The 25,138-nt window shown below is 48.7% G+C and overlaps 10 protein-coding genes across 11 annotated transcripts; 5 read left to right on the forward strand and 5 right to left on the reverse strand.

The window, feature by feature from the left end:
- Positions 1-821: 821 nt before the first annotated feature.
- LDX57_010090 (uncharacterized protein) lies at positions 822-2,544 on the forward strand (the record flags this gene model as incomplete). The annotated part of the gene is made up of 4 exons (XM_046091835.1): positions 822-2,250; positions 2,303-2,361; positions 2,411-2,452; positions 2,500-2,544. The coding sequence occupies 4 exons, from the start codon at positions 822-824 to the stop codon at positions 2,542-2,544; spliced, it is 1,575 nt and encodes a 524-aa protein (XP_045947812.1).
- A 305-nt stretch (positions 2,545-2,849) lies between these two features.
- On the forward strand, positions 2,850-3,539 carry LDX57_010091 (uncharacterized protein; the record flags this gene model as incomplete). Its single annotated transcript, XM_046091836.1, has 2 exons — positions 2,850-3,398; positions 3,456-3,539. The coding sequence occupies 2 exons, from the start codon at positions 2,850-2,852 to the stop codon at positions 3,537-3,539; spliced, it is 633 nt and encodes a 210-aa protein (XP_045947813.1).
- A 445-nt stretch (positions 3,540-3,984) lies between these two features.
- On the reverse strand, positions 3,985-4,978 carry LDX57_010092 (uncharacterized protein; the record flags this gene model as incomplete). Its single annotated transcript, XM_046091837.1, has 2 exons — positions 3,985-4,480; positions 4,536-4,978. The coding sequence occupies 2 exons, from the start codon at positions 4,976-4,978 to the stop codon at positions 3,985-3,987; spliced, it is 939 nt and encodes a 312-aa protein (XP_045947814.1).
- A 6,326-nt stretch (positions 4,979-11,304) lies between these two features.
- Positions 11,305-12,791, forward strand: LDX57_010093 (uncharacterized protein; the record flags this gene model as incomplete). The annotated part of the gene is made up of 1 exon (XM_046091838.1): positions 11,305-12,791. One exon carries the CDS (start codon positions 11,305-11,307, stop codon positions 12,685-12,687), a length of 1,383 nt encoding a protein of 460 aa, XP_045947815.1. The 3' UTR covers positions 12,688-12,791.
- On the reverse strand, positions 12,780-14,984 carry LDX57_010094 (uncharacterized protein). The gene is made up of 6 exons (XM_046091839.1): positions 14,265-14,984; positions 14,151-14,193; positions 13,927-14,098; positions 13,732-13,868; positions 13,605-13,659; positions 12,780-13,546 (listed from the first exon to the last, which is right to left on the reverse strand). The coding sequence occupies exons 1-6, from the start codon at positions 14,400-14,402 to the stop codon at positions 12,931-12,933; spliced, it is 1,161 nt and encodes a 386-aa protein (XP_045947816.1). The 5' UTR covers positions 14,403-14,984; the 3' UTR covers positions 12,780-12,930.
- A 1,996-nt stretch (positions 14,985-16,980) lies between these two features.
- Positions 16,981-18,565, forward strand: LDX57_010095 (uncharacterized protein). 2 transcript variants are annotated; one of them, XM_046091840.1, is made up of 4 exons: positions 16,981-17,215; positions 17,271-17,397; positions 17,460-17,583; positions 17,641-18,565. In XM_046091840.1, exons 1-4 carry the CDS (start codon positions 17,048-17,050, stop codon positions 18,185-18,187), a joined length of 966 nt encoding a protein of 321 aa, XP_045947817.1. In that variant the 5' UTR covers positions 16,981-17,047; the 3' UTR covers positions 18,188-18,565. The 2 variants fall into 2 exon arrangements, with proteins under 2 accessions (XP_045947817.1, XP_045947818.1); XM_046091841.1 differs by having other exon boundaries at positions 16,981-17,397.
- A 263-nt stretch (positions 18,566-18,828) lies between these two features.
- LDX57_010096 (metallophosphatase domain-containing protein) lies at positions 18,829-19,767 on the reverse strand (the record flags this gene model as incomplete). Its single annotated transcript, XM_046091842.1, has 1 exon — positions 18,829-19,767. One exon carries the CDS (start codon positions 19,765-19,767, stop codon positions 18,829-18,831), a length of 939 nt encoding a protein of 312 aa, XP_045947819.1.
- Positions 19,768-20,811: 1,044 nt separating this feature from the next.
- On the reverse strand, positions 20,812-21,153 carry LDX57_010097 (uncharacterized protein; the record flags this gene model as incomplete). The annotated part of the gene is made up of 1 exon (XM_046091843.1): positions 20,812-21,153. One exon carries the CDS (start codon positions 21,151-21,153, stop codon positions 20,812-20,814), a length of 342 nt encoding a protein of 113 aa, XP_045947820.1.
- Positions 21,154-21,361: 208 nt separating this feature from the next.
- On the forward strand, positions 21,362-23,249 carry LDX57_010098 (putative MFS transporter; the record flags this gene model as incomplete). The annotated part of the gene is made up of 8 exons (XM_046091844.1): positions 21,362-21,559; positions 21,612-21,699; positions 21,747-21,845; positions 21,897-22,098; positions 22,148-22,463; positions 22,517-22,947; positions 23,002-23,140; positions 23,205-23,249. 8 exons carry the CDS (start codon positions 21,362-21,364, stop codon positions 23,247-23,249), a joined length of 1,518 nt encoding a protein of 505 aa, XP_045947821.1.
- A 193-nt stretch (positions 23,250-23,442) lies between these two features.
- On the reverse strand, positions 23,443-24,798 carry LDX57_010099 (kinesin family protein; the record flags this gene model as incomplete). Its single annotated transcript, XM_046091845.1, has 1 exon — positions 23,443-24,798. The coding sequence occupies one exon, from the start codon at positions 24,796-24,798 to the stop codon at positions 23,443-23,445; it is 1,356 nt and encodes a 451-aa protein (XP_045947822.1).
- Between the last annotated feature and the right edge of the window lie 340 nt (positions 24,799-25,138).

Here is a 25,138-nt window from a genome sequence, read left to right on the forward strand (position 1 = left end):
CGGCACCAGGTGCCGGAATGGGCCGATGCATACGCACCTTATCCCACGCTGAAACAACTCTATAGGAAAGCTTTGAGAGAGACAGATGCTAATCAAATAGACTTCAGTGGTTTGTTAAGCCTTCCTTCTCTTCCCATAGGCGCGATTCTCACGTTGAATTAGAACTGTATATTGCGCTGGAGCAAAGCATAACTTTGGTCGCAAACTTTTACGAGGAACGCCATGTAATGATGAGCCTACATGCGGCAGATCTTAGTGAACAGTCAAGACTATGTCATGCTATGAGCTCCGGCGCGCTTGATAGCTTTGTGAGACAATTGAAGGATCTCCAAGAAGGTTTCAATAAACTGCAGTGGTTTTTCAGGGTCAACCACGAAGCCCTAACTCGGACTTGTCGAAAGATTGAAAGGTCGCCTGTCAGAGATGCCTCAAAACATCGACGAATCCAATCGAATCTGGCCAGACTCACCGAGACCCGTGATAGCTTTGTTCCACCATTCACCCAAAAGCTCGACTCACTGATAAAAGATGTGTCCCAGGCTCGCGATAGCGCAGAGGCATCTGAGACATTGAAGCGTCCAACCTCGAAATCTTCTACCAATATTTTAGGATCTTCTATGTGTTTGTCTGAGAATTTCGAAACCATATCAAAGTGCCTCCTGGAAGATCGAGGAGTAGACCTGGGTAAGGAAGTGGAGAAGGGCCTCGAAAGCTCTAATTTGCTGGATGACTGCGCCTTGATAGATCTCTTAAATCATCTGGCGTATCTTTCAATCATATGCGGCTCCAGAAAGTGCAGTCTTTTTTTGTTGTTCGAAGCAATGCCTAAGTATGATATCCAACCAGACCATCGTCTCCTGAGCCACATCATCACCGCTTCAGCCCAAAGTCGGTGCTTGCCAGATCCCGACGACCTGACCTACAGCACTCGGGATGAAAACGATGACAATTCAAGTCGTGCCGGGCTTAGCTTGTTCCACAGAGTGGTGCAGTTACTTGGTAATTCTAGATTGGTAACCCTGTCAACGAGGGATACACTGGACCGTATCGCTCTTCATTACGCTGCGATCTACGGCCTCTCAGATACGTGTCGGGAGATCTTAGCCTCCTGCCAGGATTCGAAGAAAGACAGCCTCTCAAACATGATTTTGGCAAAAGACTTCCAGCAGTATACGCCCATGCATTATGCGGTGATGAACAATCACCCAGCGGTGGTCAAGACTCTCCTGGAGGGTCTCTACCTGATTCATGAAGCCAATGGAATCCCGATAGATCAGACATTACTCTTCACACTTGTCTCAATGGCGATGGGCTATGGGTTCGGGGAAATAGTCGAGCTGTTGGCAAAATGTTCTCTTGACCATAAGATAACGTCCCTACAAGGAGAAACTGCGCTTTATCTTGCAACCCGAACCGGACAGGAACGCTATGTCAAGACCTTGCTTAAGAACGGCGGAGCGGTGAGCATCAATGCCCCAGAAACTGTACACGGCTGGACTCCGCTATTTATTGCATGCGTCAATGGCTATGAATCTGTTGTGCGATGCCTTTTACAAGCGGGGGCTAGACAAGACATACAGGACCACAACGGCTGGATGCCCAAAGAGCATGCCGCTTTACGAGGCCATCTCGCATTGGCTGGGGAGCTAGATTCATTGAACGACATGAGCCATTCCGGCGGCCCTGCTGGAATACCGTTGAAGCCAATTTCTGAGGCTAATTCAATCAAAGAGGATGGGAAAAGCCATTTAATAGTCAATCTTGGGGTTTTACAACATGGCAAGAGTGCCAAAGCTGTGGATCTGAGGTCTTTCGCAGACAAGGCCGTCGACCGAAACATTGGGCTTTTACTAGAGATATCTGCCTCCGGGAAGCAGAGCGAAACCTACGTTACTGAACTGCCCTTCTTGGCAGACAAAGTAAACGAGCCGTTTATTTTCGCACTTACCCACCCCAAGGCAGCGTCCATAACTTTCAGAGTTTCTCAACAGGTACCTGGCTATCCTGCTTCGCACACTCTCATCGGCAGCGCGACGGCTCTCTTGCAAGCGCAGAACGATTGTTTTGGAGAGAACCGGGAGAGTCTTGTTAGAGAGCGTACTATACCCATCATCCAGAAGGAAACGATGGACGTCATCGGAACGATAACTTTCACTTTCCTCATCGCTAAGCCAATGGAAAACTTCATTCCGTCCTTCAGGCCTCGGCCTTCTGTCAAGACCAAAGGCTTGCAGCTAGTTGGGCATAGAGGTAACCCAACAGCCTTATCCTTGTCAACCTCACACTAACAATATATCTGTAGGACTGGGCCAGAACACAGCTAGCCGAAACTACCTTCAGCTGGGAGAGAATACAGTCGAAGTATAAAGAACGAACCTAGCCGTGATACTATTGCTGACCTAGACTATAGTCATTCCTTACGGCCGCAAAGCATGGCGCTACGCATGTTGAGGTAAGCAACCACCTTTCTCTGAGGAATTTTGCTAACCTTTACTTCAGTTCGGTAAGAAGACTTACCTCACTAGGAATGAATTAACGGACTAAATTACAAAAGATGCGCAGTTGACGAGGGATCTGGTGCCAATAATATTTCACGACTTCTCCCTTAGTGAATCAGGAACCGACATTCCTATCCATGATTTAACATTGGATCAGGTCAGTATTCCAATCCTAGTGCCCGGCTGTAGTCTCATATATACCAGTTCATGCACGCAAGCCACCTCCAATCTCCGCGGGGAAATCCCGTATCGATTCTTGGGGAGCGTCGCAATAAGCAAAGTCAAATAAAACCTCGATCGCGATCATTTTCGCGAGATTGTCAGCGCGGAACCGAATCCATCCATCACAGAATGAAATACACCGTGGACTTCATGAACAAAGGTTTCAAGCCCAACACCCGCGGCGACGTCATCCAAGACTCCTTTACGACTCTGGATGAGTTACTCACTGAACTACCCGAGTCGATCGGCTTCAACGTCGAGGTCAAATACCCACGACTCCACGAAGCCGCCGAGGCGGGCGTTGGTCCGATCGCCATTGAGATCAACACGTTCGTGGACAAGATACTAGAGCGTGTTTTCCGCTCCGAGACAAATACCCACCGCGATATCATCCTCTCTTCCTTCACACCTGAAGTGTGCATTCTACTTGCGCTGAAGCAGCGCAAGTACCCAGTTATGTTCATTACAAATGCCGGCAAGCCACCGATGACGGACATGGAGATGAGAGCCAGCAGTTTACAAGCTGCCGTACGCTTCGCAAAACAATGGAGCCTTGCTGGCATTGTCTTTGCGTCGGAGACACTCATAATGTGCCCGAGGCTGATTTCATACGTGAAGAGATCTGGGCTGGTCTGTGGCTCTTATGGGCTTTTGAACAATGTCCCGGAGAACGCAAAGGTGAGAGTTCGATTTCGTAGATGCACAAATGGTAATGAAGTAACTAACATCTCGCAGATACAAGCATCAGCTGGGATTGATATTATCATGGCCGATAGAGTTGGTCTCATTGCTAAGGCATTAAAGGATGTGATTCGGTGAAATATTTGGGCATGTTTGAGTCGTTACCGTTTCCGATATCACCTCCATGAAGATGTCACTTAATAGATACGTCAGAAAATCAGGTATACAAGTTTCATATCTTGGCGCCCCTGCTTGGAATTGAAGCATCTCCACCTGTGCAGTCGAGTAGCAACCCGTAAATCATACCCTACGATTCAACGCGCCTACGATATTAAAGGAACCATGGAAAAGAGAAAAATCTCTCAATTTATTGGGTCTGAAACAATTTGCACGCAACCCCCAACGAAAGAGTCATCCACCAGTCTACATTCGACCTGGTTTCCATCTCATAGGATGGTATTACTCGGTCAACTAGCGACCTGAGAAAGTATCAAATCAAAATCCGGTCTCCATACGACCCTGGAACAAGAAAGAGTACCCATGGAAAGAGAGAAAAAAACCAAATTAGTGGCGCAGGCTCCACTCAGGAAGTTGGGAGCGGTTGACTCAACAAGAGACGAGAGAAGAGATCAAACGGCGCACTTTCCAGCTTCCGGAAATCGTACAGCCGCGATTGTCTGATGACAAGCTGGTCCCCATTCATGCACGCATAGAAGACACGCCCATGTTGGGGTCCTAGGAAGGAAAGGAGCAGTATGGGGAATCTATCCTCATTCTTGAAGGCCTTTGGTTCAAATTCCGGCATAGCTTCCGGTTCAAAAAGAGCCTCTTCCTCCTCCTGGGACACATCGGGCTGCTGGGACCGAGCATACATCATTGTAATTACCGGGTCCAACTCGCCGTAAAGCATGGTGCCCTCGCGTCCATTGACGTGTTGTAAAACTCCCAGTGTAAGGTGTGGGTGAACGTGTTTTCCGTCGATTCTTTTCGGTTCAATAAATATTTTGGCGGACCACGCACCAGACGTAAGCGAGTACCTGCCGTAAAAGGTTGTGAAGAGCCCCAACGGGTTTGGGTATCTAAGTTAAAATACGATTTAGCAGTGCTATCTGGTATGATCAACGCAATACTGACCTCACGTGCTCGAGCCCGCGCAAGCCCACCAAGGTCAGGGCCTCAGGGCGGATATTCTTTCTCTTTCCGTACTCGCCAGAAGCATAATCCTCCAAGTAGTTCAGAATTTCATAGGCGCAATAAAATGGAGTCCACCAGTGTGCTTGATCCTGTATCGGGTGGTAGTCTCGGAATTTCGTAAAGCTATCAGGGCCCGAGGAATGGTCAATGGGATGACGAGCAAACTCCTCAGGGGTCATTGGTTGGAAGAGAATAGGTGGGTCCTGTGCCCGTATGTTAGGGGTTTTGGAGTCAAGCTCTTCTGGCTCAAATGAGATACGGCGAATGTTTAACTTCCCTAGTTCCTGATCGCTGACTTCCTGATCGTCAGACAGTTTGAAGGTAGGTTGATGTATTTCCTTTATGAGGACCTCGATCCTTTCGCGAACTATGTCGCTAAGCATCTTGAGAGAGAGACAGAAAAAGTAGTTGCCCTTTGGAGGGGCTGGACTTGAGAAATGGTACGATGGCCGAGCAGTCCCGTACGGTAGCTTGTTAGCTTCTTTTCTAATTTTTCCTGAATTTTGAATTGGATATTCCGTCATGGTGATTCAAGTCCCGCAAGTCGAAGAACGTGGGCAGTTGCATTGAGTGAATTAGGGCGGAGGCAAAAACAAATACCAAGATCGATGTACAATGAGATCGGTCTTCGTTCGACCTGAACAGGGTAAGAGCCGGTCTACATTGCGACCTAAAAGAACATGGAAATCGAGATGATGTTCAAAGGGATACTGCAAGAGCAATGGCTGCAAAATCTTCCACGTCTTCGCGGTTGTTAATATGCCAGGGGCCGAACCTGCTTCTGGTCATGAAGCTGGTCTTTGCAGTCAGGGTTTGGTTCTCCACGTAGTCTAGCCAGCTGTTATCGTAGTTGTGGAAGCTTATGTACAGTTCAGGGCCATCCTGGGGTACGTTCACGCGCCTAAGTCTGTCAGTTAAATTGTAGAAGAGGGCTGTTTGTTGTGGCACGATTGGGGATGCTCACTGATGCTGCTTCTTTGAACGATCGTCCGGGTATTACTTGATCAACGCGAGAGCCTCAGAAACCTCCTGCATATCACATGACGGCGAGTGGTGCTTTCGCTCTCTCAGCTTACATTCCACGATCGCCTCGATTTTGCCTGTCGTGATGGCTTGCAGCTGTCCGTCTGTTATTGCAGTATAGCGATGCTGGCGGGAGGCTGCTCCTCGCCTGGCTTGACTAGTGGCGTTGAAGTCCGCCGTTAGCCCTATCTTGGACAATCGCCCATTCTTTGTCATAGGGAGGGGACCGTCCAGAGAGTCTGTCATGAGTATTCTCTGCGACATGAGAATACAACAGGCGTTTACGACGTTCTAGTCGTGTTTCTTAAGCGGTTCATTCAGGTTATCGAGGCCATCGATCACCTCTCGTTGTTGATCAGGCACATCTTCATATCTGGTGGCATTGGCTGGCTGATTGGCGATGCCAACTACTGCGAGATAGTCCTGGAATTCGTTCGATGCGTCGAGTCGAGCACGGGCAGTGGCATGTTTTTGAGCCAAATTGAAGTTAGCACCATTGAAATCGTGTGGCTTTTTCATCTTTGGCCAGATTTTCCGGTAAAGAAGGAACTGCATTTGGGTGGTTTTAGATCCTGACCCGAGGCCCTGGTAGCTTCCTAGAGTTTCCTGCACAACATCGGCAGCTGCGGCTGCGAGTCGCCAGTTCTCCTCGGTCTCGGGCACCTTCTCAAAGTAGCTCTAGGTGGTCATCTTGGGAAATATCGGATGGATATTGAAAGTGAGCGATGTTGGAATCGTTAGATGGAGATGATGGAGTTTGTTGCTTGAGCTTCAAGTCCTGCTTGAAAGTCTTGGAGATGATGTGTCAGGAAAGAAGTTGAAAGTATGAGAGAAAGTCAGGAGCTATGGTAGTCTGCAGGGTGCCATAATTCACTAGCGAAGCTGTGTAGCACCCTTTCCCAACGATAGACTACGCTACGTGAATTGAATCCGGGTAAGGGAATGGGTACTGAACCATCCAATCATTTGGGTGAATGATCTGGAACTGCTCGCTATGCTAGAGGTACCTGCGCTTGTAGAGATCAATTGCCTGGCAGTCCCAGGGAAGAAATAAAAGTCCACTGATACTCGCTTTTATGGCCTTACTACAGTGGCCGCCAGCTTGCAACAAAAAAGGAAAATGTATAGGTATAGTCCTTTTACCGCCTCTCTTGCCGCCCACTATAGGTAGTATCGTACGGAGTAGTATTCCAGTATACTAAAAACTCGCAATCCCCTTATTATCTCTACCTACTTTACCAACTTTGTAAATGTATGCTCAGCGTGTTCCATAATTCACTAGGAACAGGCCGGGCTATAGTGGCCACTCGGCAAACACGATTTTCTATTTTGAATTCTACCGATAGTATTCTTACCCCTTAGCCATAGTAGTACAACCTCTACAAACTAAATACACGCAGTTTCTCCCCTTATTACCTCTACTCTACCTATCCTCCCTATCATGCCTACACTGCCTACCCTGCTTACTCTCTACTTTGTCTGTTTGAGATAGCTTAGATCAATAAGATACGGAGTATAAATAGCGTAGATCGTATAAACTACATAGGTAGAGTAAGTAGAGCAGGTAGCGTAGGTAGTGTAGGTAGAGTAGAGGTAATAAGGGGAGAAACTGCGTGTATTTCGTTTGCAGAGGTAGTGGTAATAAGGATTACTGCTATATCAGATTTAAATTCCTACCTGGGAGGACCCTGACAGGGTGAGATTAATTGAATAGTATTGTAAGCCCAGGTCCCAAAGTAGACCGGGTCTCAACAATGAGCCTGCACCTCACCGTGGTGCTGAGGTTTAGTAGCCAGAAATGGCGAAGCTAAGACAGGCTCTTATCCTTAGTACAGTCTCAATAATTGTTCTTCACTTGGATATAGTTGTCACTTTTCAAAGGTCCTTAGGTTCTAGGGGGGCGTGCACTATGGCTCGGTAACGTATTACGCTTTCTATACGTCACAGGCCAATGGATCTAGTAGTTTGTAGGTTTACACGGTGATGTTGAGATCGCGTATCATATGGTGAAATCCACCCCGTTACCTAGGCTTTTGATCTTGCCTGGGGACCACCATCATGTTAAAGTCTTTTTATTGAACCATGCAGAGTTACGGCATGATTTCCTTTGGGCGTGAGGTGATTATATTTGCTTCTTCCTTGTTGGAAAACAGAAATCAACTAAATTACTACGGCGGGTGTCCCAGCGATTGAACTCGGCTAGACGAGTAAATTCTCGATCGTGCCAAACCAGACCGGGCATGACATCGTTGATCTTACTAGAGCTCCAATTGGCGGAAGGAAAATGATGTATAACTTAGACTCCGCCGAGCCAAGGGAAGTCGGTTCTTGAAGTAACCCGTGCACGTCCCGTGTCGATTTGCTCTGGCATCAGAAATACAAGATCCAACTGCGTGTACATGCCCGGAGGGATAGGAATAAACATATACCGGGTCATAACTGGCTTTCTGTCTCGGGACTCGGTCATAGAAAAGCTGACGGTTCTCATCTCAAATCCTCCACGTGTGGGGGCGGAAGCCAAAGCGATCTCCTGCACGACCCCCCCCCCCCCCCCCCCCCCCACCCCCCGGAGCAACATTGTAGTGGGTATTTCTTTCCTTGTTTCTTTTGTTGTTCTTTGTCTTCAATCGATACCCGAGGATAATTATCATTGAGGCAAAGAGGATGTAGCGAGGCTCCGTGAAAAGGCTTAAAATGATGAGCCCTTTCATGAACTGGGGAAGGTTCCAAGGGGAGCTTCTATCATCAAAATGCCAAATCATCACCTGGGGAACTTGTACGTATTAAAGGAATACAGCCTGCCTGGCGACCTGATCAGCGGAGCCCCCCAGTCAGGTGAAGATCGCTGAATAATGGACCTGAGACTTGAAAGACCCAGTCTACCGAGTCAAGTCCAATGACTACAAACCATCGAAACGAGCGCGACCATTGGGGTTAGAATAGTACGGGTTTGAAGTAACTCCTCGATAGTCTACCCTATGTCGCCAATTGTGACCCCTATCATCTGGCCGATAATGCTGTACTCCTGCTCGTAGCATGAGATTGAACTCGCGTACACTGACCAAATACAGATCGCCGTAAACCCAGTCACGGAATAGCTGACGCATAGAGTCAAAACTCACCTGCGCAGTCGGGGTCTGTGCAAAATGGAGTATGATGTAAACTCCGCCGACCCAGGGGAAGTCTGTTCTCGAAGATATTAGTGTACGTCCCTGGTTTAATACGCGTGCCATGCTGTACAAAAGCTCCAATGGGGTATGCGTGCCTGGAGCAATAGGAAAAAACATAACTCGTGTTATTAGCTCCCATGTGGAGCGGATACGATCGTAATCCTCACGGTTCTCGCCCCAGACCTTGAACGTATCGGAGCGGATGGAAACAGAGGTAATTTGTTCGCGAAGGTGCATTTTCGTGGTTCGTTCTTTGTTCCCACTTGAGGAGTCCCCTCTCTTTCTTTTTCTCTTCTTCTTTTTCCGTTTCTCTTCCTTCTTCAACGAGCGTGAGACAATGAAGACGGGCAGTAATAGGGTCCCCAGTATTCTCACAACGTTAGCTTCTAAACCAAGATAAACAATCTCGCTTTGACAAGAATCCTTCAAGCGTGGTGCCGTTGAAAGTGATAGGCATGAGGGATGGAATGGAAGAAATAAAATTTCCTGTGCGTTGTATTTATGTGCGAGTACTGTAGTAATTAGGCCGTAAATGCCAAACGGGTCTATACGTTTCATATCATATCCTCAAGGGAAAACCCGATGTCCAGTGGTGATTATTATTCAAACGCGTGGCAGTATGGCGAGGCTCCTTGAAGTAGCTCTCAAGAACGGCAATCTCCCATAAATTGGCAAATGGTACAAGATTGGGTTGCGCGATCAGCGGTCAGCTCAGGGATACCATAAGCAAGGCCACTTGGTAAGTTACGCCTACCAACAATAGCATTCTAGTATGCTATAGGCAGAGATACGACCCACAATTACCGAGAAAATTTGAAAATAGTCGTAGGTATGCTTGGAAAGAGATTATGGACTCATTTAATGCATATCCACGCCTGATGGATAGCAATGTGTTTGGTTTAGCCAAAAAAAAAAAAAAAAAAAAGAAAAAAAAAAGAAAAAAAAAAGAAAAGAAAGAAAAAATAACGGCCACGGTATAGATAGTCAGACAAAGGATCCTTGCGGATCAACACTCATGGAATAGGGTAGTCTACATGTAAAAGGAAAAGCATATGTCACATTATCCTCGGGATCAGAGCGTATACGACCTACTCCCCATATCTAGAGACAATGAAGCGATACAATGTATAGATCTAGAGCCGCCTTGCTATAGTCGCCGCACAACTAAGAAACGCCGTCCTGCTCAGGATAATTCGAAGCCATTTCCTACCGAGTGAGGAGCTTCTTCATACATTGGAAGAACATCTGTAGCCTTGAGAGCTAGCTCATGGTGTGGGAACCAGCTCTATATATAAACATGCGAGTGCAGTGAGACGACAAGGAAGGAGGCGTGTTGACGTTCTACCATTGAACCCATGAAACTAACATTGTCTGTTCCATGTCTACTTATACAGCTTGCTCGGAGCACTTCCAATCATTTCACTGGACTCATCCTTCTCTCATGACGTTCTCGAACAGCCTGCGGCCTTTCTCTAGCAAGCCTTGTCGCCCAATGACCCTTTTCCTACTTTCACACAGCCCCGAGCTGCTAGAGGAACCCTCAATAGGGTGGTCAATTCAGTGGACTCTGTCTGGCCAGCGTTGAGCAAAACATCCTCTGAGGCGGGAAGGCTTTCGTTGTCGTCTACTTCGTTGGGGCTAGGTGTGACTTCATTGGCATCACTAGGTTCTGCGCTCTTCCCATGTCTACCTCTGTCCAAGAATGTGAACTGCCGAAATATAACAGCGCCTTTACTCCCGAGAGCAGAAATATTGACTGGTGATAAACTGGGTTGAAGAATGCCTTGGGATAACCACGTCGGTCTGAGCGTTTGCACCGGGATCCAGATGAGCAAAGTCGTCTTGCACTTTGGAAGTAAGGCACCCACATACTGTGAAGGGATCACACGGCGCAGTCCATGCTAGGCGTTTCCTCAGCTTGCCAGCATCTAGCTCTGGCTCGGACCTTTTGAGCCACTTTTCGTAAAACATTTGTAATATTGAAACGAGACAGTCAAATACTCCCTGCCTATCGGAACAGATCGCCACTGCTCACAGACGGCGTCAGGGTTATCCGGTTTGATGAGATAGTATTATTATATAATACTCGCACTTATGCGAAGCTCATCATGGGCAGAGATCGGCAGAGATCAGCGTGGTCAGAACAATGCCACAAGCCAAATCCTGACTCCTACACCGGTGTAGGCCTTCTTTGATAGATGCCCGATGCAGCATGCTCAGCATTTCGCTATTTGGATCTGTTGTATAAGCAACACAGGAGCCCACCACATTAGGAGCTGATCGGACGAAGAAGGAAGAGATTTACTCTTACTTCTTATGGAAACTTTATGCTTTGCCTGGGCGTATACTTTGCCAAATCCCCCGCAACCCTGTTTCCAAACACCCTATATCACGATTATGACGCATAAACCTAATTATGTAAGGAAGTTTATGGCTTTTACCAAACAATAAGAAGGCCGTATAGTTTTGAATTCATTGTCGAATCAGTCTATTAGGGCTATACTCACGGAGGGGAAATGGCCTACTTCGAACCATACCCGCTGACGGAGCTTGACCACCTAATGATGCCCGCATACATGCATTTATTTCTAACGTTTGAGACTACCAACATTGAAGAAAATATCGCCCTGCTGGAAAATGGAGTGTCGTGCCTCATCCAGGAACGGCCGTTTCTAGCGGGTACGATAGCCAAGCCCCTACCGGAACGCCCGAACCAGAAAGCATATCAAGTTCAACCTCCTGCGAGTTTAGATCTTCACGCCAGTCCCATGCTACACGTCAAAGCTCATGGCGTACCTATCTCGGTATTGGAACGGGCTGAGAAAACACCGCTGGACTTGATCGCGGTTAAGCCCCAGTCACCGACCCCCTACCCATCACCAGCGCTACGCTTTCAAGCCAACATCATGACAAACGGCATCATATTATCGGCTTCCTGGAATCATCGCTTCATGGATTCGCTTGGATGTCAGGTTGTGCTTGATGGTCTGTCGCAATTCTGCCGGCTGAAGGGGACTGCTGGGGCTACACCAAAGACCACTTCTCCGATACAGGACGCCACTCGTCGGCAAACTAGCAACATCGGTGGATCAACGAAGGATCATGCCTCGTTTTACGGTGCCTACAACTACGCGGGGAACCATTACCAAACTGATCAAATATCGCGCGGGTTTGTCTTTTGCTCTAGAAAGATCGAGACGCTCAGGGAGGCGTGCAATTCTCGACTGGCGGAGGTTGGGCAGTCGCTCAAACTCAGGGTCAGCTGTGATGATATAGTCACGGCAATCGTTTGGCTCTCTGCAGCCAAAGCACGCAACAGGGCCTTTTCGGCGCCTCACTCATCGCTTATCCGTTATGTCAGCGTACGCAAGCTTTTGCGATCATCTCTCTCGGCTGCCTTCTTTGGGAATACAGTCGCTATCGCCAAATCCCACTGCAACGTGCATAAGCTCTCATCGAAGGACCATGGCCCCTATGTGGCATGCGAAGCCGCCCCGGGCATGACTCGTGGGATGATAAACGACTTATCGCACCTGGTCTGGTTCATCCGATCAGCTGATACAAGCATAGATGAAAATCACGTTGGAGAGCTTCTCGCGACACTGCGAGCCTCATTAGACTGGGACTCGCTTACTGTCTCCCCTGCGGACGTATCAGTCTCCAGCCTCCGGAAGCTCACTCTTTATGGTCTTGATTTCGGGGACTCATTTGGTCCCGTAAGGGACGTGGAATTTGTAGATTCTAACCTCCATGGCCAGAGCATCATCAGACCTGCAAGAAACTGTGCTTCGGACGCACCGTGGGAAATTCGCATGGCGCAGCCAAAGAAGGTTGTTGACTTTTTGGAGACGGACCCTGTATTAACATGGGCTAGTATCAATGGACAGCCGAGGCTGTGAAGGGAGCTTCTAGGCATTTCACCATGGAAGAGCTCCAGAGCTATCGAGTCACAGAGAACTGCCTGTCTGCAATTGCAAATATAGGAAATTAATATTCCCTTATGGCAGGCGTCTGCGATGCTAGACAGTCTTTGCTATGACACAGTATTTGGGATAATCAGTCTGTGATACATCATGTTCCAATACTGCAATGGCTGCAGTAGATTCAGTCCCTCCCACTGCATTATTCTTGCACAGATTCATCTAAGATTGCCTCGCATGTATATCCTCATGAGCAAACGTAACATCCGTCGTCACCACAATGCCTCCCTCAAAACCGCGGCCAGTATCAGCATCACTTCCCTTCCCTTCAATTTCAAACTCCGGATCCACAATCCGTTCCTGACTCTCCCCAGAAGAGTCCCTCTTCTTCTTCCCCACCGACGTTCCCATCTCGTACGGGTGTCTTTCAGTCCCGAACGCACCACTCCGCCTCTTCCCACTGAACACCGTACTCCGTGCCCTCGACCTGTCACCATTCCCTTGACTCCGACAACGGCCCTGACTATTTCCATATCCATAACTGTATTCGTAACTTCCTGACGATCCATACGACCGGAACCATCCCCATTTCGTGAATAGCGGCTTGATTCCCGGCGCGCAGACGATAATCACCGAGACGAGGGCTTCGCGGGACGCCCATCCCAGAGCGGTGGATAGCGTTGTGATATCTTTAACGGAGTAATAGGCGCGCAGAAATGCGGCGACCATGACGAAGACACCGGAGGAGAATAGAATGCTGAGGAAGATTTTCTGGGGGGTGGGGATGCGCGCGGCCAGGACGAGTGGGATCGGGATACTCATGACGCCGAGGTCGGTTCTGCGTTGGGTCTTGGCTTAGCGAAAGGGGAACGGTGTGAGTTGGAGACGGGACATACACAATGCTCAGTGTTTCGATGACGATATAGTTGAGGGGGCGTATCGTGCAGTTGTCTATTGTATTTGTGTTATTGTCAGTCTATAGCTGATGTTGTGGGATTTTTGTGACCGATGATCATGGCATACCTCCTGCGTATGGCTTGATCTGCCATGTTTTCTGCACCGGATGGCAGATAAATAAATGGAAGAATAGCGATGCAAGAAAGGTGCAGATACACATGACGCCTACGGCTTGGGCAAGGCGGTGTTGCCAGAGTCCCATTCTTTTGTCTCGATGTTAGTACTCATGCTGGTATAGAATTTGCAAATAGAATGACTTACGTTAGTCGACCGTATAAGAACATGAGCACTCCTTTGAACGACCACACCATGAAGATGTAAGACAGCCAAGCCACAAAGGCATAGATGGAGCCTTTTCGAAGAATCGCCACTTCTTCATCTGGTACCTCCATCGCTGTCTTCTCGGTCAGACCAATGTTAGACCCATAAACATCTAAAATAGTTAGAAATTATGTTGCTGCCCAGGGCAAAGTGGAAGAAGATACCGGTGCAGTAATATAGAAATATTGTGTGGAGTGTCCAGAATATCTATATAGGATCAGTCAAGCAATACAACGGAGGGCCCTGTAATTGATGCTAGTTAAAGTAAACCAACTCACCGTTGCCAGACCGAGACAAGCATCATCCCAATAGAAACGGCTCTTACCTACAGACCATCGTGCGTAGACTCGGACAGCCACGACCACAAGTCCGATGGCCCATTCGGCGAACAGCTCTGCGGAACCATTATAACCCATGGTGAATCTATGACATCGCAATGATAAAGGCAAAGATATCTTTATCGAGCGTCCGCAGTGAGTGAAAGCTTCAATTCACAACTTGAGAAAGGGAGATAAAGGGAGGATTCCCTGCTATAGTCATATCGAAATCATTCCACGGCAGATCGACGAGAATGAGAAGTGAAATCGGAAGAGTGAGTGTCGCTAAACCCCCTAACCAGATTCTCAAATACCCCAATCTAGCAGGGACCACGACCCAGGCCCTGAACGCTGGGATCGACTAAAGGGCGATGTCGCCGATCGATTTTATTTCTTTCTTGTGTTCATTGCCAAGCCACTATAGGCTCCATGGTTCGGAGTCAGCCTACCAGGTTATAAATTATTTGTATCTTGGGCCTATTTAATCATACTGGGACAGTGGACCCTGAGCTGAAATCATAGAGATCCGCAAATCCCGCAATTGCTCCTTATGCAGCCATCCCAGAGTTGACAAGACCGCTCTTAGGGTATTGAGGTGCATTAACTAAAAGATCAATTTGCTCCTAAGAGACACTAGCCTTATATTTGAATATGGGAAAGCGAGGCTGTCACATTGTTATGCAGGGTATGGCTGGTCTTTACGGAGTACACAGAACTAAAGGGTATTTATGTACCTATCGCTCAGTAACTCAAATCCCTCATAACAGCCATCATACGAGATTGGAAATTTTGCGAGCAATTCCCTGTAGCCACGACATTACGTACACCGTACACCTTAGTGCTAACCCTTGTTCTGCGATTTATTCGCTACGCTAAAAGAATTCTATTCCCGATCTAATGCAGGCTTCAAGCCAACCACGATGCCATTCCCACCCCACCGAAACTTGAGCCGGATTATAGGCGAATTCAATTGCACTGTACTATCAAACGGATTTGAAAGTAGAATTCGAACAAGATGGCGACAAGATATGCAACCAATCCACACGGCCCCCATGGAGGAAGCTCGAGGGATACGAGCGAGTGCACATCCGTGGAGCGCAGAGAAACTCTATTAGCACTGTCAAAAGTACGGAGTACCTAGAATAGACACGAGCGTCGTACCCACGAGAGAATCTGAAACCAATCGAGTAAATAGCACGATACGATCCGGTGGGCCGGGAGTCGGGACTGGCCGCGGCGCTGTTTCCGCGTCTTGGCGTCCCGTCGGCTTGCCCTAAAGAGCTCGCCTTGGAGCATACGAGAGCATTTCGCCGCGGGACTTGATCCGGTCGTTAAATGGAATTTGAAGGACTATTTCTTTAATTTACATGAGTTAATGATACCCACTGGGGTTATATGAACCCTATCCATCTTAGTTCAGAGGCGACTTGTGTGGCGCCATTGCCCATTATGCTACCGTGGCTCTTGGAAAGGCGACACCGGCACTCGTGTACACCGCGTGTACGGAGTACGTATTGATCGATCGTCAATTCAGAAAATGTCATGCTAACAGAAAGAAACGGCATACGGCATTCGTTATATCTGTAAGATTAAATTTATGCTCTTATAAACCGTAGCTACTACTACCGGCCGGGAGATGGACTGTCCACGCCTTTTCCAATATTCATATCTCTCCTCGATTGCCTCAGACCACGTTTCGGAGCACAAGACCAAATACCCATTTTATACACCGATAATTTCTCCTGTGTGCGGCGTAGGATTCTCCTTACAAGGATCATAAATGAGCACATGCTACCATACCCCATAGTCCGTGCTACCGCCTGCCCGTCGTCGATAGACACCAAGTTAGCGGCTCCGCATGATGGAGACTGTGGACCGTTGTCCCACTCGCCCACCAAATGACAGAAACGCGTTATCTAACTGTTTTCTTCTTTACCCTGTAAAGCGTACAAAGCAGGGACTCCGTAGGATTCACATGCGCGAGGGACACTTGGAAAGATTAACCCCTGTCATCGCGGCTTGCGTTAGCCCGCTAGACTAGCGCTGCGGATCCTTGAAAGACAAAGGCCTCTCGGAGTAGTCCGGAGTGGCCGAATGATTTTATGGCTTCTCAAGCCGACGAATAATGTCCCAATGACCTGCATATCGTGTTTCTTAAGCCTTGTCTGGCGTTTCTTGGTGGGTAATTAGTGGAAACGGAACGGACGGCCGCGCCAGATGGAATTAACAGCTGCCTTCATGTAACTTAAATTAATTCTTATTGTTGGTTTTTTTTTCTTTCTGTTCTAAATTTTGCTCGTGAAGAGAGGGGGATTTGTCCTTCTGTTTCTCGGTTAGAATCCCTATATCCGACCTGATGCCTCCGGGACCGTAACACAATCATACATCATCATTCCGAAAATAATGTGGTATGATATATCAAAGGCGTGTCCCCTTTACACACCAGGAAGGAGAAAGATCCATCGTTCCCACTGTTGGGAACCGCTTTGTAGTGGGGTACTGCAACGAGTGCCAGCGAGGTGGATGCATCAGTAGTCTCTTTGTTGCCTCAATAGTTAGCTAGTTTACTTCGTAGGGAACAGTGCATCAATTGGCCCGTCCCCTGTCCGGGGTCTTAAAGTGGTCATAAGGTGGGATGACTCCTTACTAGGCTAGATAAGAATTTGCATACAGCGTGTCATCCCCGCCGCATTTATCCATCGATCAGGCTTTCTGTTCGAAGACCGTTCCTTCAAACAACGATCATGGATTTTGCACTCATAGACCATCTGCTGTCGCAGGCAAAGGCCTCCATTGATGAATTCCAGTCTAATGGCGTCGAAGACTCCCGTATCGAAGCCCACGAAAAGGTGCTGCAGCTGGCACGGGCACTGGAAAAGCCGAGGGATGCTATTCTGAAGCTTTCATTTTCTGTGAGTTTCTTGTGGCCAGTGTTCTACGGGGTTTTCTGACTGCTTGAGGGAGTAGCCTACGGTGCTCATGGCCGTTAAGGTGGCCCATGATATGAATATTTTCCCAGTACTCACAAAGTCAGCTACTCAAGTATCTGTGAAGGAGCTGGCGGCCGCGAAACCAGCGGATCCGTTGTTAGTCGGTCAGTCTTTCATGCTCAGGACTTAGTGCTTGTGATGACGTCCACCGACTGACATCGAACAGAACGTATCATGCGCCTCCTCGTCTCGAACGGCTTCGCTGAAGAGCCAGAACCCTGCAAATATCTTCCCACTCCGCTATCCGAAGAAATGACCCGACGAACATCAATTGGTGTCGTGGAATCTTTGTAAGTGGTCCCCTGATCACCGCCATTCGGGGCCGGTTTAACAGAGATATCCGACAGATTCCTCGAGTTCCTCCCCTCCATCCAGAAAACGCCCGAATACCTACAATCTACCGGATACCGCAACCCAGAAGACCCGCTGCACGCACCTCTCCAATACACCAACAACATCGAAGGAGATGGGTTTGCCTGGCTCTGCGAGAATCCCGCGGCATTGTCGCGCTTTAATAGCTTCATGGAAGGTCAGCGCGCCAATCGTGCATTCTGGGGCGACTGGTTCCCCGTTCGTGAGGTCATCCTCAATGAGCCGGGCTTAAGCGCCGATCGCCCCCTACTCGTTGATATTGGTGGTGGTCGCGGACATGATTTGCTGGAGTTCAAGGCCCGATTCCCAGACGCGCAGGGAAAGCTGGTTCTTGAAGATTTGCCGTCTGTGATCGATGAGGTTCGGCAGGCGAATGATCTTGAAGCTGTGGGGATTGAGACGGTGAATTATGACTTCTTTGCCGAAGCGCAGCCAGTTCTAGGTTTGTTTCCTCCCACTCTACTTTTTTTCTCAGTTGGACTTACAATGATGAATTGCAGGTGCCCGTGTCTACTACTTTAAATATGTCCTTCACGACTGGTCCGACGAGAAGGCCCATATTATATTCGACCATTTGAAAAAGGCCATGGTGCCTGGGTACTCGAAAGTGTTGATCGAGGAGTATATCCTTCCTGACAGGAACGCGCGCGCAGTCAATGGAATGACGGACATGGCTGTCATGGTGTTCTGTGCAGGGCTGGAGCGCACACGACAGCGATGGTTAAACTTGCTAGAGTCTGTAGGTCTACGAGTGAATAAGTTCTGGACGCGTGGTGGAGATGCGCTGGGGATCATCGAGGCAGAGATCCCGCTGGACCAGAATGGGACAGAGCACATTGATAGAAGGCTTGCATGAGACTCGGAAAGCTAAATGACTTGTTGTTTTAGTACAGTTACAGAGTACGGCCCTGACGGCTTTGACATTGGCAACCCATTGTCAACCAACTCTACCTATATGTTAACCTTTGATAGAAATAGAGTCGACGAACAGAGATCGAAGAATTTTGGTGAAAGCAAGTTCAATCAAATTGCAGTCGCTAGTATGCTAAGGATATCGTACGCTCCATAAAATCAAACTCATTCGCTCAAAGATTTCCCCCAAGATATACCGAGGCCGTACATGTTGACAGCTCATGTTGAAAGCGAAAGAGCAACCTTCTAGCTTAAAAGGCTTTGAAAAGCTCAATCTCCACCAACCAGGCAGGTTGAATTTCTTCGTTTATCCCCCCAACTGCCGCATTAACAAACAACGTCTGTTCTTCCCACTTCAGTGGTCTCCTATCTCCCGTACAATGACTTGTCCGATAAAACCTCCCCTGCACGCTCTCTTCCTCTCCTTGCAAGTTCAAACGTCTCTCGATCACAAACGTATTCTCATAATCCACATCCCCGAAATAGCAGGGCTTTCGCGTCGGACTACCCTTCTTCCAAGTCACCAGCTTCGCCCCCCACTGCTCATGGATATGCCCGAAGCAATGCATTCGGGGTTTCGCTCGCCTCACCGCGGCGAATAGTCTCGGACAGCCCGCTCGCTCTCGATTTAGGGTGTAATCCATGATCCCCTTTGGCGGACCATGCGTGATGGCAACATCAACGTGCTCGAACTCGAAATTATGACCGTGTAACCGCGAGTATTCGAATCCCCTCTTCCCGGGGAAAGAGCACGGGGTATATGGACTGGCGTAAACAGTCAACGAGGCGCCGTTCGCCAGAGCGAAATGATGTGTGCCCTGGTCAAGGAATATGATCCCGTTGTCTGTCTCATCCTCGAAGAGGCTTCTAGCGTACCCGAAGTCGCCATATTTCTCTCCGACTAGTGCTTTGTCGAGTGGCAGCCGTGCTTTGGCGAGCTTTCTTTGAAATGCTGGCGTATCGAGTGTGAAGTCATGATTTCCGGCGATGACGAGCTTCAGAGGCGCGTTTAGGCTGGAGAGCAGGGCGATGGAAGAGCGGAACTCTGCAAGCGTCGAGTCCGTCGTTAGGTCGCCGCAGTGGATGGCCACATCTGCGCGCTCGGTGCTCAGGTGCTGAAGGGAGGAGTCCCGTCCGTGAGTGTCTGAGATTATGAGGAACTTTGTTCGGATTGTGGGTGGTGAGTACATTTTGACGGATTTGCAAACCGTCACTCTTGTGTATAGTTTCGCGATGTAGCCAGTGTATGAGCTCTATAGTTGTAGAATATAAGTTAGGGCTATGAGTCAGATACGCCTGGTTGATGTCATGATGAGCATCGAGATGGTCCTCATGACTCCCACAGGACTATGAGAAGACACGCCGTTCCATGGAATCATTAGGCCTCGGGTTATCAATCAATAGGTTTTAATACGTCTCATGGGTTATTCCCTTATCTTCCGAGTCATGAGTCGTCTCTCATAAACACCGCCTTGCGAACAATATCTTGATTCAACCACTAGGACCTCTCGTTTATACCGGGAGACTCCAACATGGATCAAACAAGGAGATAGCTATTATCATGAAAGGGCATCCTACACCGTCACATTCAAATATAAAGCTCAACAGGAGTAATCCGCCGTATGTCAAGCCAACACATTTCATGCTACCTCTCAAGCATAAAACTGGATTTAGGCTAAACACTTCCGCGTATCTATCAGCGGCATGAGGATCCTGACGAATTGGAATAGCCGATTCTAAACTTAAATCTGACCTTATTTTGGTACAGGTTTCTGGAATAATTTACCATGTCACGGCGGGTTATATATATCAGCATGACAACTAATATTAGGTAGCCAATACGGAATTGGATCTAAGTCAACAGCCGACTTAAAGTAGCCCCCACAAATTCTATCACTATGTCAGAACTGAGATATCGATTACACTTGACTAGCATATGTAAGAGTGACGATCGGCCGGCCGGCAGCTGTTCCGACCTCACCGACCACAAAAGTCCTAAGTTGCGTGCATACAGCTTTGTCGAGAGTTATCATATTCCACCTACAAGGCTGAATAGCCTAATGTTGCGAATGGTAATCTAATATAGATCTTTCTCCAATGTTTTGTTAACCCGTCGCAACGGAACAACTAATTTCCGCCCTATACAAACACGCCAAGACCCGTCACCAAACACCTACCAGGTGGATGCCTCAGGACTGCCGCAAGAGACCTGAGCTTCCAATATGTTTCTGTGTTCACAAACAGAATTCACTCTCCTCGGGGACATGATGCCCCCCTCGCAAGACATCCGGTGTCTCACTCGTCGGCATTTGTCCGACTCGCGCCAGAACCTGCAGGTCTGCCAAAGACGCAATCATGGGTCCGATGTCGTGATCAGCCGAATGTCCAACCCGACGAACTCGCCTCTCAGAATGCTCAACATCCACCATACAGCGGGCGAATACAAAGCGTTGAACGTCGAGATGCTGCTCGGTTAAGCAGCGGGCCAAGCTTGCCAATGCGGAATGCCAAATAGGATGCGTGAGATTTCCGGCTTGGAAATCAACCCCCGGCTCCATCTTGTTCTTGTCCACCATTCATGCGCGGTATGGATGATGCGGCCATCCTCATGGCTGTGGGGTCGTAGCTCCCATCGTTCCATAATGCTCCACGCGGGATATAACTGACTCGTGGGGCTCGGGTTATGTCTCTGGTTATAAAAGCTAGGGTCTTCCACTGACTGAAGTTAAGATCGTCGTTGGGTTTCGTCTTCTGGTGAATCTTGCCTGGAGAACTTCTTGCGAGATGGCTTTGTCGCAGAAAGAAGCTGAGGCGACCACCTCATCGCCGTTGTCGTCAACAGCGTCATCGGATCGCGATGTAAATTATGACTTTTACAAACAGCACCAGGGGCTGGAGTATACCTCAGACGAGGCGAAAAAGGTGCTCCGAAAAGTCGATTCACGGTTGATCCCTCTGATGTTTGTGGTCTATATGCTGCAGGTATGGAATATATCTTGTCCGAAGAGAGTTTGAGTGATGCTGACTGCCCTAGTACCTGGACAAAAACAGTATCAATTTCGCGTCAGTGTACGGCCTGAAACAAGGGACGCATATCACAGGCTCTCAATATTCATGGCTTGGTATGTCTGTTCTCGGTCGACACGAGATCTTCACTGACACAACAAAGGCTCGATATTCTATTTCGGATACCTGATTGCGCAGTGGCCAGCTGGACTCGCTCTGCAGAAACTCCCTCTTGGGAAGGTCCTCAGTATTACTACTCTTAGTAAGTCTCCATCGCCTCGCTGTTCCGCTTGCAGCTTACTTACAAATTTAGTTTGGGGCGCGCTTCTGATGACCACACCGGCGTGTCATAATTTCGCCGGTATCGCGACCAATCGCTTCTTACTTGGCTTTGTCGAAGCCATCGTCAACCCCGGATTCGTCTTGATGATGAGCATGTGGTATACGGCGATCGAGCAGCCGCTGCGTCTGGAAGCCTACTACTGCACCAACGGCATTGCCACTATGTTTGGAGGGTGAGTCGAAAACCTAACTCCCCAAAATTCCGGGCTGACAAGAGGGTAGACTGATTGGTTACGCCGTCGGACACATCACGACTGGTCTGCCGAGATGGATGTATGTGTTCCTTATCTTCGGCGCATTCTCCGTCGCAACCGGTATAATCGCCCTGATTCTCTTCCCGGATCTCCCCTGGACCGCGAAATTCCTGAACGAGCGCGAACGAGCAATTGCTGTGGAGCGAGTCGCAATTAACCGCCAGGGCGTGAAGAACAACAAGTTCAAATGGTACCAGGTCTGGCAGGCCGCGCGGGACCCCAAGACATGGTTGTTATTCATCATGGCTGTGGGTGCGCAGGTTCCCAACTCAGCCCTCACAAGCGTAAGTCTCTTTTCCAATCCGAAAGTTTTGGTTAAACAGCTCACATGAGATAGTTCACATCAATCATTGTCAAATCCTTCGGCTTCGACACCCTCGGCACCCAATACCTACAGATCCCCGGTGGTGCGGTGCAATTCCTGGCTCTCCTGATCGGCGGCATCGTCGCCACAAAATACGGCGACAAGTTCCACTCCCGAAGCGCCTGCATGATCGTTGCCAACACAATCTGCATTATCGGATCTGGCTTGCTGGTCGGATTGCCCGATTCGAACAAATGGGGCCGCTTGGTGGCACTCTGGCTGTGTTACTTCCAGGGTCTCGGCTTCAGTATGAGCTTGACCTTTGTCAGTTCAAATATCGCTGGCTATACGAAGAAGCAGGTTACGGGAGCCTTGCTGTTCACCGGATACTGCGTGGGCAATATCATTGGCCCTCAGACCTTCCGGGATAATGAGGCCCCGGGATATCACAGTGCCTATATTGCGTGAGTTTTCTGAGCGTATTACCAAGCGAGAGGAGGTCAACTAACAAGATACAGGATGCTGGTCGGGTACTCTGTTAAGCTCGTGTCTATCACCGCGCTCTACCTGTATATGTATTTTGAGAATAAGCGGAGAGATCGAGCAGCGCTTGACGAGAATAGCGAGGAAGCAGAGGGTATTGAGAATGGAATGCTGGTAAGTACTGACCTGCCCCTTTCTTCAAATCTAGGAATGTCAGCTCATCGCTGTTGGTGGCTAGGATCAAACCGAGATTGATAACAAGGCATTCCGTTACGTGTTATAGACGTCTCATGTTGTTGAGCTGGGATAATTGTGTATATTGACCACTAGAATTTTATATGACGAGTTTGTACCAAACGATTCCCATCCTTGCGGTGTCGTAAAACAGCCGAGTAGATGGGCTTTTTTTCTACCAAACGAGACACTTGGTTCCAGGATTTAAAGAAGTAGACCCATGTTTATGGCATCGTACGACCTCACCCTTGCTTCCCAGTTGCCGCACCGACCAGATTCCCATATTTCAACGTGTTCATGGTCGCCGCAAATTGTTCAGCTGAAGGAGAAACAGTCAAGATCATCGCAGAGTAGCTATCCTTTGACAACTGAAAATGTTGCCGCAAGACCATGGTCAGCGGCGACGATCGAAACGGAATACGAGCTTGATTCAACGCTCGAGCACGAACGACTTCTTTCAAGGCCAGTAGATCGGTGTTTATCTGCCTTCCTTCCTGCTTCTCTTGTGACGTCTGCTTGGATCCGATTCCATTCTTATTGTCATAGTATTCCGATCCAGCCAAGTCCACAAACACAAGCTTACCCCCAATGCATGGATGGTGGTGTGCCGTTGTCTTAAACACTTCTTCCTCGTTTTCTTCTGCCTTCTTCACGCGGGCCTCGAACTCCAGTTTCTCTGCCTCTGCGGCATCGATGGCCTCCTGATTTAATGGGCGGTCGGGATTAGGAATGTACTTCCCGTCTGCGTCCTGCATTAGAGTTCGCATGTGTTCTTCGATATAGACGTCTGTGGCGCGCTTTCCCACCGGCACCAGCTCTGACTGTCTCTCGACGACGGCATCGCGTGCCCCAAGCAGCGCTTTTGTCACAATCTCCAGCTCTAGCACAGCATGAGTCCTGGAACTCTGATCATGAATACTCGACGTCCCTGTCGCACGTAACTTCAGTCCGACCTGCAGCTCACGACGCAGGTCCTCGAAGTTGCAGCACGCCTTCGTTACAATAGGCCGCACTCTGACTTTCCCGTCCTCTAGCATCTCTGTCTGGCCTCGGATATTTACGCGACCGTCGGCTCCCTCGCGGACAAAACACTCGCAACGGCCGTTGAGAAGGTCAAACGCGCTGTTCTTTCGTAGTTCGTACATGCGGATTCCAAGTCCAAGCTGTGTTCCGCTCGTATCAGCTGCATTCATCTTCTCAAGCGTCTCGTGTAAAGACCGTGCAGCGGCTAGACAGAGTCCGAACTCGTCAGGATGCTCATAGTCGTACCCGATAATGGTGTGAGATTTCCCACTGCCTGAATGTCCATAGGCGAAGAAGTTGCACGATTGACCTTCCAGAACTCGAGGGAGGATTGGTGCCACGACTGCATCAAAGACTGTCTTGTTGTTGTCGTCGGCTTCGAATATCTCTGTGAATGATGGCCCGCTTTGCCAGGAACGGTCTCGGCTGGGGATAGATTGTGATTGAAGAGGTGCTGCAATGGAGATTGAGGATGGGTGAGAGTCCTGGTGCGTGTACTCGCGCTGGATCTCCGCTTGTCCTGCTTCATCGGAGCTAAGAGGGCGCCATCTTGCTAGAACTCGAAAAGGTTGCATTCCAAAATGAGTTCGAGTGAGAGGAGAAAAGAGCGCGGGATATGGTAGCTTGATTCGCAGGAAAAGAAGAATTCACCTCAGTTTGGTACGCTCCTTTAGTTGGCTGGGGACAATGGGACATTTAATAGATGAGCCCAGTATGCAGAATGGGTCTTGGATGTGGATCCCACGGGTCGCGCTAGGCATCAAGGCATAAATCCGGATATTTCTTGGACTCCCGGATGTCCGGGCGACCAAATGGATGCTGCAGCATTGACCTGTATCAGTAAGGACCCAAATGAAACTGATGACAGACTTTAGTTAGTGCCTTTATTATAATTTTGATCGGGCCAAGTTCCAT

The sequence above is a fragment of the Aspergillus melleus genome (assembly GCF_016097325.1).
Source record: "Aspergillus melleus strain CBS 546.65 chromosome Unknown contig6, whole genome shotgun sequence".
Taxonomy (NCBI): Eukaryota; Fungi; Ascomycota; class Eurotiomycetes; order Eurotiales; family Aspergillaceae; genus Aspergillus; species Aspergillus melleus.

Coding starts and splice junctions, on each gene's coding strand:
- LDX57_010095 (XM_046091840.1), top strand. CDS start 17,048: ATGGATTTTGCACTCATAGACCATCTGCTGTCGCAGGCAAAGGCCTCC. Junction 17,216..17,270: donor TTCTGAAGCTTTCATTTTCT/GTGAGTTTCTTG, acceptor TTGAGGGAGTAG/CCTACGGTGCTCATGGCCGT. Junction 17,398..17,459: donor AGCGGATCCGTTGTTAGTCG/GTCAGTCTTTCA, acceptor GACATCGAACAG/AACGTATCATGCGCCTCCTC.
- LDX57_010094 (XM_046091839.1), bottom strand. CDS start 14,402: ATGGGTTATAATGGTTCCGCAGAGCTGTTCGCCGAATGGGCCATCGGA. Junction 14,194..14,264: donor CTTGTCTCGGTCTGGCAACG/GTGAGTTGGTTT, acceptor GATCCTATATAG/ATATTCTGGACACTCCACAC. Junction 13,869..13,926: donor TTCTTATACGGTCGACTAAC/GTAAGTCATTCT, acceptor TCGAGACAAAAG/AATGGGACTCTGGCAACACC.